The following is a 17,937-nucleotide window of genomic DNA, read 5'->3' on the forward strand; positions in this document are numbered from 1 at the left end:
TGAGTGATGCAGTCGACAGAGGGAAGGGCATTTCTCTAAAAGCGCTTAAAATGAGAGTAAACACGCGTACACACACACACACAGTCTCTCACACACACAGTCAGTCTCACACACACAGTCAGTCTCACACACACAGTCAGTGTCACACACACACAGTCAGTGTCACACACACACACACACACACACAGTCAGTGTCACACACACACACACACAGTTAGTGTCACACACACACACACACAGTCAGTCTCACACACACAGTCAGTCTCACACACACAGTCAGTCTCACACACACAGTCAGTCTCACACAAACACACACAGTCAGTCTCTCACACACACACACACAGTCAGTCTCACACACACACACACAGTCAGTCTCACACACACACACACAGTCAGTCTCACACACACACACACACAGTCAGTCTCACACACAGTCAGTCTCACACACAGTCAGTCTCACACACACACACACACACACACACACACACACACACACACACACACACACACACACACACACACACACACACACACACACACACACACACACACACACACACACACACACACACACACACACACACACACACACACACACACACACACACACACACTTCTATCTTCTTCAATTAGGGGGCGGCCATGTTGGAAATCATGAACTGGATCATTTATAATCCCACTAAGTTGCGGTGACATTCAGGTTGGGATGACTAATGAACACAGTGGGGGTCACACGGCCTGTGGGGGCGTTGTTGGACACACTTACTGAAGTTCTTCATCATTTTGTTTAGCTCCTCGTCCTCCTCTTCCTCCCTGAGAAACACACGCATAGAAATGAAAACGCAGATTAACAGTGTTTACATACTGTATCTATACATACAATAGAGACTATGACGGTAACGTATTTTGTTGCTTTGTCTATTTGATTAGAAATTAAACAATAGCTGTGAGATAATACTGATGCTGACCTTTGTTTCATTGTTTATCCAAATTAAATTACACACACCCCTCACAATGATTTGTTCGATCTAAGTAGAACAACCCAAAGATATTCAATTAACAGTGTAACAGTAAAACAGAAGATATGAGAAGCGTTAAATGTTTGGCATTTTTCCCCCGATACACAACTTAAATGATTCTATAAATTTGGAAATGATCAATAAAATAACTGTTGTATTAATATCAGGGTGAAGTGCTGACATGCAGCTATATTTTTACATGTATTTACATCCATATCAGCTGAAAAAAGTCGAATCTATAGTCCTTTTTGGTACAGTCCCCCAATATTAGAGCACTAATCAAAAGAAACCTTAATAAAATTGTCATATTTAATATTTGTAGTCCAATCATTTAGAGTTAATGAGTGTCTGAAGTCATTAGCAGACATTTGGTCTCTCCTGACGATCTGCTAAACCAACTTTACTTTTATGTTTTGGGGCTTTTTGCCTTCAGGATCATTTTCATCATGTAAAACACAAAGTTGAGGTCATGATGTCGACTAGGCGAGTTAAGATACATTTGGTTTTTGGCCTCCTTGATTAGGTTAGTGCTTTTTTTGGGGGGGGGGGGGACTGTGTAGAAAAAGGGCTACAAGTCTCAATACGTACCCTAAAACTCTGCATTTCATAAGCATAGATACAATTAACTTCCAACTTCACGATATGTTAAGAGACGTTGTGTTTTTTGGCCTCCTTGGTTAGTTTCAGTGCTCTTTGCCCTACAGCTGGGGACTGTGTATAAAAAGGGCTACAAGTCTCAATACGGACCCTAAAACTCTACATTTCATACGCATTGATACAATTAACTTCCAACTTCTTCTTGATTATGTGACATTATCTGTCTAACAACACCAAAATAATCAGTTGTGTACAGTGGTGTGTTGAGTGAAACCGCTTCACAGGTGATAATCCAACTGAGCACATACCTGTTCTGGGTATCGTTAGCTATGTTTGCCAAACTCTGCCTGCTGCTTTCATGTTTGGTAATCCTCTCAGAAAGATGTCAGAGGTCTTCAAAGTCTGTTCTTGACCGGGCGCCATCCTCGCCGAATAAAACACGAAGAAAGTGTCTTCTCTGGTAAACTAGCAGTTAGCTAGCACCACTCCGCGTTAAAGCAAATTATTTTTACCGTTCATTCGGTTTATGAGTAAATCCCGCTGCTGGTGGGCACCAAAGTGTTTGATACTAAGTTTGTCTTCAATAGGCAGACATTTAAATGTGTGCTGTAGAATTTAATCCACATTGTTCATGACGACCGCCGATACAATCTTCTTTAAAGGAAATAATAAGGAGGCGACAGGCAATCAGCCCCACATGGCATCACGCTTTGCATTGTCGTTTTTCCACACTGGGGACACCGGACTTTGCTTGGGGGGGGGGGGGGTTCCGCACATTGTGGCCTCTTAAGCCAAGCGAAGTTAAAACCCCATTTTAACCATTACATCCGTCACAAACCTTAAATTGTATCTCATCTCATCTCATCTCATCTTCAGCCTCTTATCCAGGGTCGGGTCGTGGGGGCAGCAGCTTTAGCAGGGGACCCCAAACTTCCCTTTCCCGGGCCCCATTAACCAGTGGTTAATGGGGCGTTCTCAGGCCAGTGTGGAGATATAATCACTCCACCTAGTCCTGGGTCTACCCGAGGCCTCCTCCCAGCTGGACGTGCCTGGAACACCTCCCTAGGGAGGCATCCAGGGTTCATCCTTACTAGATGCCCGAACCACCTCAACTGGCTCCTTTCAATGCAAAGGAGCAGCGGCTCTACTCCGAGTTCCTCACGGATGGCTGAACTTCTCACCCTTAAATTGTATAATGATGCTAAATAACATCAGCAAACTATGCTTTATGAGAATTATATTAATTTCTGAGTTACTCGATAGGTTACCACGAAAACCACAATGGCAGCAGGTGGGGAACTGTCGCGTCCGCTGGTACTCACCTGAGTCGGTCTTCATCCAGGTTCTCTATGATAGCGTTTCTGTCGTTGACGATCTCCATCAGTTTGGCCATCAGCTCCTCTTCTCTCTTCTTGTCCCAGGGTGTTTTCAGATGTTCTGCTCAAACACAAACACATTTAAATCTCAGATGTTTGGTCGGTTTCATGTCGTGTCTCGTGTTGAATGTGCTCATCCAAACTCTCACCTGGTTTTTCCATCAGTCTCCTGAGCTCCTGCTCCACACTGGGCTGCTCTTCCTCCAGGTCCTGGGTTTTCCCACTACACATAAACACAACATGCAGATATATTATTGTAGCATTTGTTTCTAATACTAGCAACAGAATGCCCTTTTTCCTCTAGGACAACCGAACAAACCTTACATTTTTGGAGCCAATAAAAAACAAAAGCAAAATCATCAATGTGTTGTCTGTTGAATGTTGTCAACACAATTGTCTTTATTGTCATTGTCCCAGTACAACTAAATGTACAGGACAATCCCTTAAAAGTGCAGAAATAATAATTAAATAATAATAAATATTAAAAGCATCAAATAGGATAGACTCAACCTTTAAAAGACACATTTAAAACGACAGGCTTACACACCAACATGCATGCACACACAGACACCAAAACACACACACACACACACACACACACACACACACACACACACACACACACACACACACACACACACACACACACACACACACACACACACACACACACACACACACACACACACACACACACACACACACACACACACACACACACACACACACACACACACACACACACACACACACACACACACACACACACACGCATCGTAGCAGCTTAAGGAGACAAAACCAAAAACAGTAGATTGCAGAGACCCTGAGCATCATGTACCATCATAGGTAAAGGTATTTGCGGTGCTAAGCACCGTTGACACGTTACTTAATAAAAGTTGAACCACACAAAAACATTTGCTTGTAATATAACAAAATATTTTCAAACTTGAGGCCTACTTTACATAAACTGCTAAAATTATGCAAATGCAACTAAATGTATTTGACATGACCACAACTATCAGCGTTTCTGCAAAATCTGATGGGATTCCACCAACTAAAGGTAAACTGGCCACTCATATTGTGCTATATTGTGCTGCAACTGTAACAGACAAATTATTATCAGTACAATTTCCCCCAATCACACATGCACTCCCACACTGACCTCCTAAGCCACATATATAACAGCACGGTGGGTGAGTTTTTGGCCACTTGTGAGCAGCAGAAACAAGGTGCAAACATCAAATTGGCAGGTTATCACTTTTATTACGGTGAACTTGTCTGAAAACAGTTGCTTATTGAGACATCCAGCAGTTAGAGAGCGACATCAGAATTTATATATTGTAGTTTCTGTTCACCTGGAAAGTGTAAATGCAACACTGCCTTTCCTTTTAGCTCAGATTTTGGTCTCCACCTCCATTTCTGAGGGAAATATCTGTCTCTTCAGCTGCTAACTGCTTCATTGTGTTTTCCAGCTTGTTGCTAACTTTTAGGTATAGTATACAGTGGGTTTATGAGACTGGAAATGACCGAGATGACAGCGATGAGAGTGAATCAAAACGATAACGTCGCAGGGCGTAAAACCAAAACAATGAGCTTAAAGACATTAAAACACTCGGGTGTGAGGCAGGTGATAATTCTTTGTGGGTTCATCGCTATAAGGGACCCCTTTCACATTACACATGGTCATTTGATCCATTATTAACATAAAAACATTGATTAGAGCTGCTTAAAACGGCCTTAACTCAGTGGTCAGAAGCTCAGTGTCCCCATTATTTCAAACTTTGTGTATTTCAATGCAAATCTGGATTTAAGTGCAAAAGATTTTCCGAATATTTTTGGTCATAATTTGCCTTTAAAATGGTAGAGGTAGAGGTTTAGCACTGATTTATGAAAGGAATAATTGCAGTGCATGTGTGCTGTAAAGCAGCATCCTGCTTCACACTTCAGCCAGTGGGGTGGCTGCCTTGATCCAGGACGCCCTGCTGTGGAGGACACTGGGAATTCAAACTGTCAACCTTCTGGCCACAAGTCTGTTTCATTAATCACTAAATAGTGGCATGGCTCTTTTCTAAGTCTGAGTGTGTGTGTGTGTGTGTGTGTGTGTGTGTGTGTGTGTGTGTGTGTGTGTGTGTGTGTGTGTGGGTGTGTGTGTGTGTGTGTTTACTTTTAGAGAAATGCCCTTCCCTCTGTCGACTGCATCACTCACGATCTGGTGTTGGTGTTGTTTTCACCGTGTGTGTGTGTGTGTGTGTGTGTATCACTAAATATCTTTTCTAAGTCCGAGTGTGTGTGTGTGTGTGTGTGTGTGTGTGTGTGTGTGTGTGTGTGTGTGTGTGTGTGTGTGTGTGTGTGTGTGTGTGTGTGTGTGTGTGTGTGTGTGTGTGTGTGTGTGTGTGTGTGTGTGTGTGTCTACTCACATGTAGACCAGTTCAGACTCCCGGCGCATGGCCACCTGCTTGTTTCTGATCAAGTTGAACCACTCGACCATGAGATCATCCATGAGAGAGTCATCTTCACCTTCTGACACACAAACACCAGACTTACATTAATCTCATATACACACACACGACATATACATATATACACATTATCACAGTACCGGTGTGTGTTTATCTCACCTTCTTCACTGCTGCGGAGCCTCACCTCCAGCTCCACTCCCCTCCTCTCCCACTCGTTCAGATTATGTTCAATCTCGTCCAGTTCTTTAATGATGTCCTCTTTGAGAATGTAGTCTGGCTTCGTCTACGGATGTAACACGCAACAAACAGATCAAAAACACCGGTGAACATAACTTTGTTGAAAGAGAAATATTTTCATTTATTTCCTTTACCATCAGTCAGTAGATTTAATACATTAAACCTAATTTATTTCATATATTTGATATGTCTTGCCCTACAGTGAAGCCACAGCAGTGGGCTAGCTCATATACAGTACAGTATATGGATAATTACACGTTAAGGGTCAATTAAACGTCATTTATTTTACTCCTCTACAAATCTGTTGCTAGCTTGTTTTATTTATAAGCTTCATAATGTTTCAGTATTTTGCTTTAGGCACAATCACTTCTAGTTAGCTTTAGCTAGCTAACTTTGTAAATGTGAGCTTGCAAGCTAAAATACTGCACTTAAGCTACAGTTAGAAGAACAACTGTAGATCTACAGCTCATTTTGTGCGAACAAAACAAATAAAAAGGGATTAGATTTAACATGATTTCATGGACTTATTTCCCGTCTAATGTTCAGTAGCCTACCTTGGAAATCTTTGACTCCGTCTTGGTGCCATTTGAAGTTTGGTCTTTCTGACCATTTAAGAAGCCTGAAAAAGAAAGAGATAAAATGCAAAATAGACGTTAAGTTAAGAACAAAGACGACAGAAAAAAGGGAGGAAACCCTGAGAGGTTTCAAGGAGGAACATTTGTCAAATAGTCATGTCCATAGCAAAATGTAGTTTTTTGTTGTTTTGGTCCAAATTGTATTTAAACAGAAGAGCATTACAACATAAGTGATCATGTTACCCTTTGATGCAGGTGGAGTGACAGTGATGCTCGGGCCGGGGGGATGAGAGGAGGGAGAAGGCCCGACAGACAGCTCTGAAGTCTGAGGCTTCCCAGCTCCATTAGCCCATGGTTTAGGGGAGGACTGCGGAGGACCATCAGGTCTGTGGATGGATGAAAGATGAGCAGGAATGAGAAAAAGATAGACGGAATTGAATTACCGGCGCCATTCATCTGCTCCTACAAGCAGTCCCCTTTCTGTCTTGCGGCAGTCCTTATTTTTGATTCATGAGAGTGGGAGGAAAGGTCATCCGGGGGAAAGCAGTGAGCATATGTTGCACCACGGAGGACTCTACTCAGTCTTGACACCATTTGGGGCTCACAAGCATGTGGCGGAAGAGTAGAGACTGATAGCTCTGACTACGAATGATGGCTGAGCCATTTGGAGGAGCAGCAGGTAGGGGCTTCCTGTGGGAGGAAAGGTGTTGGATAGATGGATGAGAGACAGGATCAAAGGATGGATGGATGGACAGGATCAGGAGAGAGAAGAGATGTTGACATGCTGCGAGCCCGCCCATGTACAGATACTCCTTACGGGATGATGTTAGGGCAGGAATTAAAACATAGAATATGGAGGCAAAACAGAACAAACATCAATAAAATAAGTCTTACTTGGCAATAGGTTTGAGCTTCGACCTCCAGTCCGCAGGAGAGTCATTGATTTCTGATCCTGATGAGAAAAGGAAACAAAACTTCAGGCTCAGTTCTTGCAGGACGCCCATCAGTCCCACCCCCTACTCATTCTTATTGTTTTGTTAAATACCAGAGGAACAGGTATCAGTGAAGTCGCTCAGTCATTAATGAGTTAAAAGAGTCGATACGGTGCAACTCTGGAAATCTTTTCCACATTTTGGGAGAAAATCCCATCCATGCAAATGAGCATTTCCCCAGAAAGCAACCATTACAAAGACATGTCTGTAAAACATTGAGCACAGAGGTTAATATTTTACTTTTATGAACAGGATTTGTAACAAAATAATACAGAGGGTATGCACTGATGGCCTATAGTGACAAAGCATCCCCTAACATGGCTGCCTTTAGGGTGCTGCAGTAAAACTAACGTCTGCTTAAATTAAAGGAAGTTGGACTTAACCTTGATCTTTATTACTTTCCCAAGAACAAGGGGACATTGATATGTGGTCAGGAATCTGGATTACATTTATACTTTATTACCTGATTTAGATGCAGATACATAAAGCAAAGCCTGAAGGCATTCGAAAGACACTCTGGCATACTTCAAGGCAAGATTTGTTTGGGAAATCCTTCTCGCCAAAGTCAACCGGGAGAAGAGGAAAATCGAGAAAAGCCTTCTGTGTCGTTCTCATCTCTCAATGAAGCATCTAAGCTTTAGCTCTTAAGGAGCAGCCATTTTTGTTTTGAACAAGCTGTCTTCCCCTTAACTGCCAGTAGCTCCTCCCAGGATGCTGATTTTCCTGATGACTTCTAGTCTAAATATTAACGCCTGAGAAGATGGATTTTCGTATTTGATTCTCGTGTGATATTGTGTTATCGCGACTGCTGTGCAAGCTAAACTTTCAAGAGCAATCACACCACGATGAAAGATCATATTACATCAGAAATGTCTTTGAAAAGAAAAAGAGAGACGATTAACTCAGCTTAGTTTCATTAGTTCACATATGTGATTTTGCATACGTTTCATCATAACATATGCCAATACCAGAATAATATTGTGATAACATTTTCAACCATATTACCCAGCCCTAGTTTACATTCTTTAAATGAGTACAACCAACACAAAAATGCATTATATCAGGGTAAACAACTCTCTACAAAGTGTGTGAGTTTAACCTGAGGTGTTGGGTGATGCGCTGCCGGGCTTTGAGGCGTCTCTGTCCGGGGTTCTGGCTCTGAGTCCACTCCTCCAGGTCGGGCTCGGCGTCCGGGTGTCTGTCAGAGTGTGCAGGTCACCGAGGAGTGACGGGTCTGCTTTCAGCTTCACTCTCCCTCTGACACGCTCCGGCTCCCTCTTTGGAGTCTCGACTTCAGAAGGTCTGATTAGAGGTGACGTGTTATTAAGTGCCACTATTCACCAGTAGAGGTCAGGCCAAAGCAAGATATTATAAAGTCTAGTCATAGGGCGTGTGTGGTTAGATTACTTACTTGTCAGTTTTCTTCAGCTGTACAGTCGTCCACGATGGTTTATTGTTGGTATTGTTCTCCTCGGGCAGTTGTTTGGAGATGAAGGCTGCAGCTGCTGCTTTTGCCTTTGAATCTCCAGCTAAACCAGCTGCTTTAGCTCCGTCCCCACCTGTATTCAATCCTGCATTTGCTTCCTTTCTGCCAAAACCACCAACATTCACAACCACAGTGACAGCCTCGCCCGCTGTGACCTCCTGGATCTTACCGGTCAAATTTGTCCCTTTATTTACAACAATGTTGGTGGTTGTAGTCTTTTTCTCTTCATCGTTAGTGGTGTTATCAGATTGGAAGAATTTGAGCTTGGACTGCAATGTCTTCGCCGCTGTGGTTGAGGTACGAGGAGCAGCAATGGGCCTGGTGTTGACAGTAGTGGTTGTTGTTGTGAAGGTAGATTCACAAGTAGTTCTTGCATCCTTGGGTTTGGAGATAACAGATTCAAACGTTCTCCGTGAAGCCGTTGGTTTGGAGACAACAGGTTCAAAAGTTGTCCGTGAATCCTTGGGCTTGGAGACAACAGGTTCAAAAGTTGTCCTTGAGTCCTTGGGTTTGGAGACGTCAGGTTCAAAAGTTGTCCTTGAATCCTTGGGTTTGGAGACAGCAGGTTCAAAGGTTGTCCGTGAATCCTTGGGTTTGGAGACAATGGGTTCAAAAGTTGTCCGTGAATCCTTGGGTTTGGAGACAACGGGTTCAAAAGTTGTCCTTGAATCCTTGGGTTTGGAGACAACAGGTTCAAAAGTTGTCCGTGAGTCGTTGGGTTTGGAGACAATGGGTTCAAAAGTTGTCTGTGAGTCCTTGGGTTTGGAGATAACCGGTTCAAAAGTTGTCCGTGAGTCCTTGGGTTTGGAGATAACCGGTTCAAAAGTTGTCCGTGAGTCCTTGGGTTTGGAGACTACAGGTTCAAAAGTTGTCCGTGGATCCTTGGGTTTGGAGACTACAGGTTCAAAGGTTGTCCGTGAATCCTTGGGTTTGGAGACAGCAGGTTCAAAGGTTGTCCGTGAATCCTTGGGTTTGGAGACAATGGGTTCAAAAGTTGTCCGTGAATCCTTGGGTTTGGAGACAACAGGTTCAAAAGTTGTCCGTGAGTCCTTGGGTTTGGAGACAATGGGTTCAAAAGTTGTCTGTGAGTCCTTGGGTTTGGAGATAACCGGTTCAAAAGTTGTCCGTGAGTCCTTGGGTTTGGAGACTACAGGTTCAAAAGTTGTCCGTGGATCCTTGGGTTTGGAGACTACAGGTTCAAAGGTTGTCCGTGAATCCTTGGGTTTGGAGACTACAGGTTCAAAAGTTGTCCGTGTATCCTTGGGTTTGGTGGCTACAGGTTCAAAAGTTGTCCGTGAATCCTTGGGTTTGGAGACTACAGGTTCAAAAGTTGTCCGTGAGTCCTTGGGTTTGGAGACTACAGGTTCAAAGGTTGTCCGTGAATCCTTGGGTTTGGAGACAACCGGTTCAAAAGTTGTCCGTGTATCCTTGGGTTTGGAGACAGCAGGTTCAAAAGTTGTCCGTGAATCCTTGGGTTTGGAGACCACAGGTTCAAAAGTTGTCTGTGAATCCTTGGATTTGGAGACAACAGGTTCAAAAGTTGTCCGTGAATCCTTGGGTTTGGAGACAACAGGTTCAAAAGTTGTCCTTGAATCCTTGGGTTTGGAGACAACAGGTTCAAAAGTTGTCCTTGAATCCTTGGGTTTGGAGACAGCAGGTTCAAAAGTTGTCCTTGAATCCTTGGGTTTGGAGACAACAGGTTCAAAAGTTGTCCGTGAATCCTTGGGTTTGGAGACAACAGGTTCAAAAGTTGTCCTTGAATCCTTGGGTTTGGAGACAGCAGGCTCAAAAGTTGTCCGTGAATCCTTGGGTTTGGAGACAACATATGTCTGACTCTCTTTAGCCGTAGAAGCGAGACTCGAAGCAGAAGTAGAAGAGGAAGAAAAGGTGTTGGAGAAAGTGGGAGAGGTGCTGGGTTTCTCCGTCAGCCATGATGGTCCCAGTCTGGAGGACGTGTGAGCAGGAGCAGTTGTGTCGGCTTTAGTGTTGTCTGGTAGAGAAGTGAATTTGGAAACAGGAGTGTTTGTGGGAAAACTTCTGAGAGCTGCAGTCGGGTTTTGCTGCGACAGTGACCTGAAAGACAAAAAGTACAAGGCATGACTCGCACAGCTGGCCAATCACAGCTCCTGCTGGTGCGGTTTTAGCTTGAATACAAACCACTTGACCGTACTACGGTTTTATGAATCCTGGATGACACTAGACCCATGTGAAAGACTTTCCATACAGCCAAGACATGATTTCTGATTTTACATTTATTGTCTACAGGACAGAATTCCTCAATTTCCCCTTAAAGCAGGCAAAGAACTGCCTGACAACAATGAGCCAGAGTTACGTATAACTCTCAAAGGTTTAGGGCTGGACGATATGGCCAAATTTTTCCAAGCCCAAAATAGCTAATTTCATATCTTGATAATGATATACAGTACATCTCACAATATGCCATGGTCTCTGGTAATTCGATAAATGAATAAAAGTCTATAGGGTGAGAAGTTCAGCATCCGTGAGGAACTCGGAGTAGAGCCGCTGCTCCTTAGCGTTGAAAGGAGCCAGTTGAGGTGGTTCGGGCATCTAGTAAGGATGAACCCTGGGCAAACGTTCCAGGCACGTCCAGCTGGGAGGAGGCCTCGGGGAAGACCCAGGACCAGGTGGAGAGATTAGATCTCCACACTGGCCTTGGAACGCCTCAGGATCCCCCAGTTAGAGCTGGTTAATGTGGCCCGGGAAAGGGAAGTTTGGGATCCCCTGCTAAAGCTGCTGCCCCTGCGACCCGACCCCCGATAAGCGGATGAAGATGAGATGAGATGAAATAACCACATGGTGAAGTCCATATTTGTATACTCATGTGGGAATTAATTACATAACAAATGAAAAATACTGAGAATTTTCTCCCAGCCTTAATTAGGTTACATTTATTTAGTTTAGTTTAATCAATTATAAGGGTTGATACATCAGTTGTTGTATGGCCCCCGTTGCATTGTGGGTAATGTCAGCCTTAATTAGAAGAAGAGAAGAATTCCTTTATTCATCCCGCAACGGGGAAATTCAATTTTCACTCTTTTTTTTTTCATTTTCCACACATGCACAGAAAGGACCTATATACATGCAACTAGTGGAGAGATGTTAGAGCGAGGGGGCTGCCAGTGACCGGCGCCCCGAGCAGTTGGGGGTTCAGGCTCAACAGCACCTCAGCAGTGCCCAGGAGATGAACTGGCACCTCTCCAGCCACCAGTCCACACTCCATTCATGGTCCACACAGGGACTCGAACCAGCAACCCTCCAGTTCCCAGCCAAGGACTGAGCTACTGCCGCCCGACAAGAAAGAACTATGTTTTGATTTTTATCCTTTTTTGCCTCAACTGTCAAATGTGAGTCCAACACTGTTAAAGGAGTAAAATCCCTTTAATTAATGAGTTTATAGGTTTTAGATGTATCAATTATTTTTACTTTGATTTTAATTAAGTATTTAAAAAACTGCTTTAATTGTTCTGGTTGCACACTCTACACTCTAGACTCTAGACTCCACAGATTACAATGATCAGTTATGATTAAATACATTTACATGGGTCCTTACTTTGCACAGTTCCTGTGATAGAGCTTCCCCTCCACCAGATGTCGCTGCACCAGGTGAACGTGCTTGTTGCAGGACACACATTTGTTACTCAGAGTGCCTGTCCGATGGGATTTCTCCACCACAGCATCCTAGAAGAGAGGGGGAGAGAGGCTTCATGAGGTGGAAATAACAACATCATTCAGAAATTATATATTACCAAACTTGCGTAGGCAATGTGGGGTTTTGGGTTTTTTTGTAACAGACACAACAACAGAACTTTGTAGGTATTTGGGTCAATTTGAATGTGTTTGGTTTTGCAAACTTCCACATTTCATCAGATCAAATTGCGCTTTCTGGAAACTATTCATGTTGTAATAATTGATGTTGTATGTAAGGTTACCTTTGTGGTATTGGTTTGTTTTGGGGAAGGAGAGGGCTTTGTGATGTTGGAGGAGGGGGGAGGGCTGTTCTCTCTGGCCGGTTTGGAAGAGGGAAACACCTTCGACACCACCGGCTGGTTCTTCTTCCCAGACGGTTCATCTGTGGGGCCGTCAGCCGGGCGCTTTATACCTCCCAAACCACCGACTGCAGCGAAGACAAAGATAAAAAGAGTCAGATGAGACAGGAAGAAGGGAACAAAGGCAGAGGCAGAAACACTGATACTCACTCGGGGAGCGACCATGGAAGTAGTTGTAGTACTGGGACACGTATGTCAGGATACTGAGGCGGTCAGGAACCTTAAGAGCCACCATGTCCTCTGCATCCAACAGTGCTGGGATTCCCAACTCCTCCTCCGCAACCTTGAACGCCTGCAAACAACAAGAAGAACAAGAAGAAGCTCAGGCATTTTTTTTAGCTTACTTAGCTAGAACGAGCGCCAAATATGGAAATGAACCAGTAAATTACATAAAAAGCATTGCAGACTGACTTGATAAGACTTTCTGGATCGTAACACACATCATAAATCAATGTTCAAGTGCATATTTGGGACTATGAGCAGCCAAAGTTTCTTTTTTCAGCTTTACTTTACCAGTCGTCTCTTGATGCATCTTTTTTTCAAAGTGCGTTTTCACACAGAGGAAAGCAATAATGATGAAACATGTTGGCACTTTTTAAAAATGTGTTAATTTGTATTTAATTTGTTTTCTGTTTTTGTCCATTTGAGCGCCTGTCATTGGATTCTAGATGTGTTGTTTGTTAGAATTGTTTTGCGTTCTCTGTGTCTTGATTTTTACCTTTTTTTATCCTAAATAAAATCAGTTTATTCAAATGTCAGATCTCTGCCCGCAGATTGACTCTACACCTTATTTGCTCAGCGGGAAAGTGAGTGAAGAATTTCCAAAGCAGATCCACATTCAGCTTTTCCATGGAAGCATAAAAAAAATAACAAGTAGAGGCTGGCCGACGAGCACCGGAGCCAGAACTAAATCAGTAATCAGACGATCGAGAGAGCTGTAAAAACACTGTTTACTTTGCTGTGCACTTTAATCTCTTACAGTTTATTGTTGCTTTTAACCCATCTGTTCTTTCTTTGTTTCGGTTTCAATCCTGATTAGTGTCAAATATTATCTGCTTATCTGCTAATATCTGCTAATAGCATTGACTTTAGGCTTAATTCAGACCGTCTCGGCTCCATCCGTGCTTTATTTTTGGATTAGGTGGAGCAAAGGAGGAGCAAAAAGGGCCCCGCTGATAAACAAACAGCTCCATACCTTTACTAGACGTCTTAAACTCCAGAGGGAAACTTCAAGTCAGTGAAATTCATCCTCTGGAGACCTTGAATGTCTGTTCTACGAACCTAATACCCGTGTGTGTTCAGGAAACACGAGTCCGTCATCATTCAGAGGTCAAAATGCAGAATGTAAACAATGTCTTACCAGTTTGTTGTTCTCATAAACATCTTCTTTCTTCAGGGAATCGAAATCGCTGCAACAGATGAGGGAGAAAAAATGAGTAACAAAACACATGTCATCCAACTTCCCTTCCTCATTCATTTGTTTACAGGCAGTCCAGACTCGAACATGTGTTATTTAGTCACGCACAGCGCCTCATACACAACAACAACACGTATCGTGACACTGACAGCGTGATCGATTCATTACAGCGCCGCCGTAGTGACGCATGATCTCATGTCAGTTTGTCACGCAGCTGAAAAACTTAAAGAAAGCTCAGTCTGCATTCATAAAGGCATGGAAAGTGTCTGTAGTCAGCGAACGGGAGCAGAGCCTTTAACCAACGTTTAATGCTGGATCCCATGTAAACATGAAATGAACCGCCACACGCTCATCTGGCTGCAAAGAAAAAGTGGAAAAGACTGGAACAGCTGTGCCCCCTCTTAAAAATGAAACTACTGTCCGTCCGCCAAGAAAGCCTCTCTGGAACAAAACCAGGCGTCTCTGTGTGAAACTGGCCAAAGCTCAACTAGAGATGGGGAGTCAAGCCCTTGGAATATTTAAGCCAAAGCCAAACATGGACAGCTCCTTCATTACATCCGTGCTTAAAGACTTTATACAGCTGTCAGCTACTAAATATTAACCAAAGGTTCCAGGTGGGAATTCCCTGGTAGTTATCAGGAAGTCCAGGGAGGAACACAAACGAAGGAGATGTTTTACTCTCCTGCTGATACTAATTGTGAAAGGTTGATCAAGGCCTCAGACTTGAAAGGGTTTAACTCACAAACTGTAAGATATCACATAGCTTCCTCTAGCCTCCTCTGTACCTCAGGTCTCGCTGCCCGGCCATGTCTCTGTAGTGACAGCTAGTGTTTGTGTAGCTGTGAGTGTGTGTGTCTGTGTGTCAGCGTGGCTGTGTGTGTATGTGTGAATGTGTGAATGTGTGTATGAACGTATGCATATGTGTGTGTGTCTCTGTGCATGACTGTGGGGGTGGGAGGGTTGGGTTCTTTTAACTTTCTTCTCCTGATTTTATTGGATGTTTCTCTTTTTCTGTACGTCTCTGTAACTTGGCACTTCGCAATACTGTTCTGTATGAAAAGCGCCGTATAAATAAAGGTTCATTTGATTTGATTTGATCACATGCAACTGTGATTTACAGCCCTGAGTGCCCTATGCACTATTCACAGATTAATTGATTCGTCAAGACAGATGATTGAACACAATTTATGATAATTAATTACCAGTTTAAAACAGGACTGCTAATATTGTTGTATATTGTATATCTTTGAGTATTGCAAGGTGGTCAAGACAAAACAAACGATATAAAGACATCACCACGGGCTCTGGGAACTTATGATGGTCATTTACTGGCATTAACAGCACTAAACAAAGAATGACCTGATCTATCAATGAGTCCGCAGTTGCAGCCCTACTCTTGTGCAACTTTGATTAACACACACACACACACACACACACACACACAAAAAAGAAGTCAAATTTTAAGCGTTGTGCCTGCAGCAGATCTGTGATTGATCAAAATGGCGCGTGCTTTTGCTTGAGACCAAGTATGTAAGATGTGCGGCTATTATGTAAGCAGATGATAATTGATTCCACTCAGGCTCTATTGTTTGGACTTGTTAGACTTGTAAATTCCTTTATTGAGTTTTAGTATGACGAGGCAGCTCGGACCACACACAAATTCAGACGGATCACTTTCATGGTCAAATACTGCAGTGCTATGAATTCAGTGTTTTTAAAAAGTTGACTCTTCAGAAGTGATTATACTTCAGAATTAAATGATTCAGGAAGCTGATTCAGGATTTGATGGAGGTCAAAACCGGAGACCTGGATGTTGCATTTGAGTCTCAAAAGCCTTTTATCACTAATTCTTTAGATAAAGATTCATCCGGAGACGTGTCATGTCTGTTTTTTGGCTTTTTGTTGAATTGCATCAGTTTTAATTCTGTCACTATTTGAGTTGTATTATCTGCAATATGATGTTTAATGTTTGAATATTGTGTTTAATGTGATTGTGTCATTTGTATTGTCGTAAGATAAAACTGCAGGACCCCTGGAAGACCCCCTAACTAACCTGCAGCTAAAGGAGATCCACATAAGCAAAAACACACAATACAAGTCCTTTACAGAGTCAAGTCTCAAGTCCTTATTGTTGTTCAGAGCTGAATCAAGTCTGCAGGTTTGAGTGTGCATCTGTGCTCTCTATGGGCTGAGAGAAGCACTGAGAAACAGGATGGACCAGTAAAATGTTCAGGAAGGAAAGGAGGAAAGGTAGAAATCCAGTCCAAATGTAACAACACACAGACTATATGGTGAGTGCCCTCCCCTGCGCAGACCTCCCCTTGGTCTCTGAGCTGCTCCTGTTTTTCCTGCAGACCATAAACTCTGCTCCCTTTCATTACAGATCTGCACACACTGACCATAAAGCTGGGAAATAAACGACTCTACTCCTCTAAACAGTGCATGTTACAAACACACACGGATACAAACATCTCTAACTGGTTAAGATGTTGTTGTTGTTTTTACAGAACTACACAAACTTCCTCCTCTGGTTCAGGACTTACATGAGATCGGGTCTGTGTTTGTGGATGAGCGCGCAGAAAGCCAGGCCGTCCCTGAAGGACGTGGTCATGTTGGTGATGGACACGTCCCGGTATCCGTCGCAGCGGACCCGGCACCACTGCTGCAGCGCCTTCACAGCCGACATCCCCGGAGCTCAGACCCGAAGTGATCCGTGTGTCGAGTGCAGCAGCGCCGCTGGAGGCTCACCGAGCTCCCTCCCTCCTTCCTCCCCTCCCTCCCACAACAAACTTCAGAAAGTTTCCACAGAAGCTTGGACACGAAGGACATCCAGGAAATGACAGACAGCAGGACTCTGTGTTTGTATGTGTGTGTGTGTGTATGTGTGTGAGTATATGTGTATGTGTGTGTGTGTGTGGGGGGGGGATCCTTCTCCCGAAAGTGTGAAGAAACTGGATGTGACACCTGTGAAAGGTCGATGGTGACGCGGAATGGGTGGAGTTCAGTCCGCCTTTGTGTTTTCTTTATTAACCCTGTGTGTGTGTGTGTGTGTGTGTGTGTGTGTGTGTGTGTGTGTGTGTGTGTGTGTGTGTGTGTGTGTGTGTGTGTGTGTGTGTGTGTGTGTGTGTGTGTGTGTGTGTGTGTGTGTGTGTGTGTGTGTGTGTGTGTGTGTGTGTGTGTGTGTGCGTGTGTGTGTGTGTGTGGACTCATCTCAGGGCCACATACTGTAAAATAGGAGTGATATGAGTTAATGAGTCCAAATTTAAAGCAGCTTTTATCCCTTTACAACTTATTTTTAGCTTTTTCATTATATCCATTTCTTCAGCTGACTGCTAAATTAGGTTTCCATACATGTCATCTCCCTACACGCTGCTTAGAGGTCTCCACACTGCCAGCAAAAGCCCACATAGTCCTGTTGGAAACACTTTTATTTAAATTTGACTTTGCTGCTAAACACCTCCCAAATAATAAGTACCCATGACACGTTTACATTCTATATTATAGCAACATGTAATAGTGTAATATGGAGCTATTTTAGTAAATTACCAGGTTAACCAGGCGTGGTTGTTGCTTGTGAAAGTCACAGCCTGTCCTGTCCTGTCTGCTGGGTGTGTCTGCTCACTGAAGTTACCCGACACCTGCACACACGCTCTGTTCAAGGAGCAGCAGACTTCCAGATACTTACTGAACTGTCCTGCTTCACCATCCTTTG

At 43.4% G+C, this 17,937-nt stretch overlaps 1 protein-coding gene across 1 annotated transcript in view; it reads right to left on the minus strand.

Annotated features, from left to right (window-relative positions):
- The window catches only part of LOC310958877 (uncharacterized protein), a 20,016-nt gene extending 3,044 nt beyond the window's left edge, over positions 1 to 16,972 (minus strand). The window contains exons 1-15 of the mRNA XM_083930018.1: positions 16,769 to 16,972; positions 14,169 to 14,217; positions 12,959 to 13,100; positions 12,692 to 12,876; positions 12,313 to 12,440; positions 8,667 to 10,814; positions 8,355 to 8,557; positions 7,158 to 7,215; positions 6,507 to 6,649; positions 6,243 to 6,307; positions 5,611 to 5,734; positions 5,410 to 5,512; positions 3,142 to 3,215; positions 2,939 to 3,053; positions 767 to 813 (exon numbers count right to left, since the gene is read on the minus strand). Coding sequence (XP_083786144.1) covers positions 767 to 813; positions 2,939 to 3,053; positions 3,142 to 3,215; positions 5,410 to 5,512; positions 5,611 to 5,734; positions 6,243 to 6,307; positions 6,507 to 6,649; positions 7,158 to 7,215; positions 8,355 to 8,557; positions 8,667 to 10,814; positions 12,313 to 12,440; positions 12,692 to 12,876; positions 12,959 to 13,100; positions 14,169 to 14,217; positions 16,769 to 16,911 — 3,727 coding nt within the window. The 5' untranslated portion in view covers positions 16,912 to 16,972. The remainder of the gene's footprint in view (positions 1 to 766; positions 814 to 2,938; positions 3,054 to 3,141; positions 3,216 to 5,409; positions 5,513 to 5,610; positions 5,735 to 6,242; positions 6,308 to 6,506; positions 6,650 to 7,157; positions 7,216 to 8,354; positions 8,558 to 8,666; positions 10,815 to 12,312; positions 12,441 to 12,691; positions 12,877 to 12,958; positions 13,101 to 14,168; positions 14,218 to 16,768) is intronic.
- Between the last annotated feature and the right edge of the window lie 965 nt (positions 16,973 to 17,937).

This window comes from Echiichthys vipera, assembly GCF_963691815.1.
Source record: "Echiichthys vipera genome assembly, chromosome: 2".
Taxonomy (NCBI): Eukaryota; Metazoa; Chordata; class Actinopteri; order Perciformes; family Trachinidae; genus Echiichthys; species Echiichthys vipera.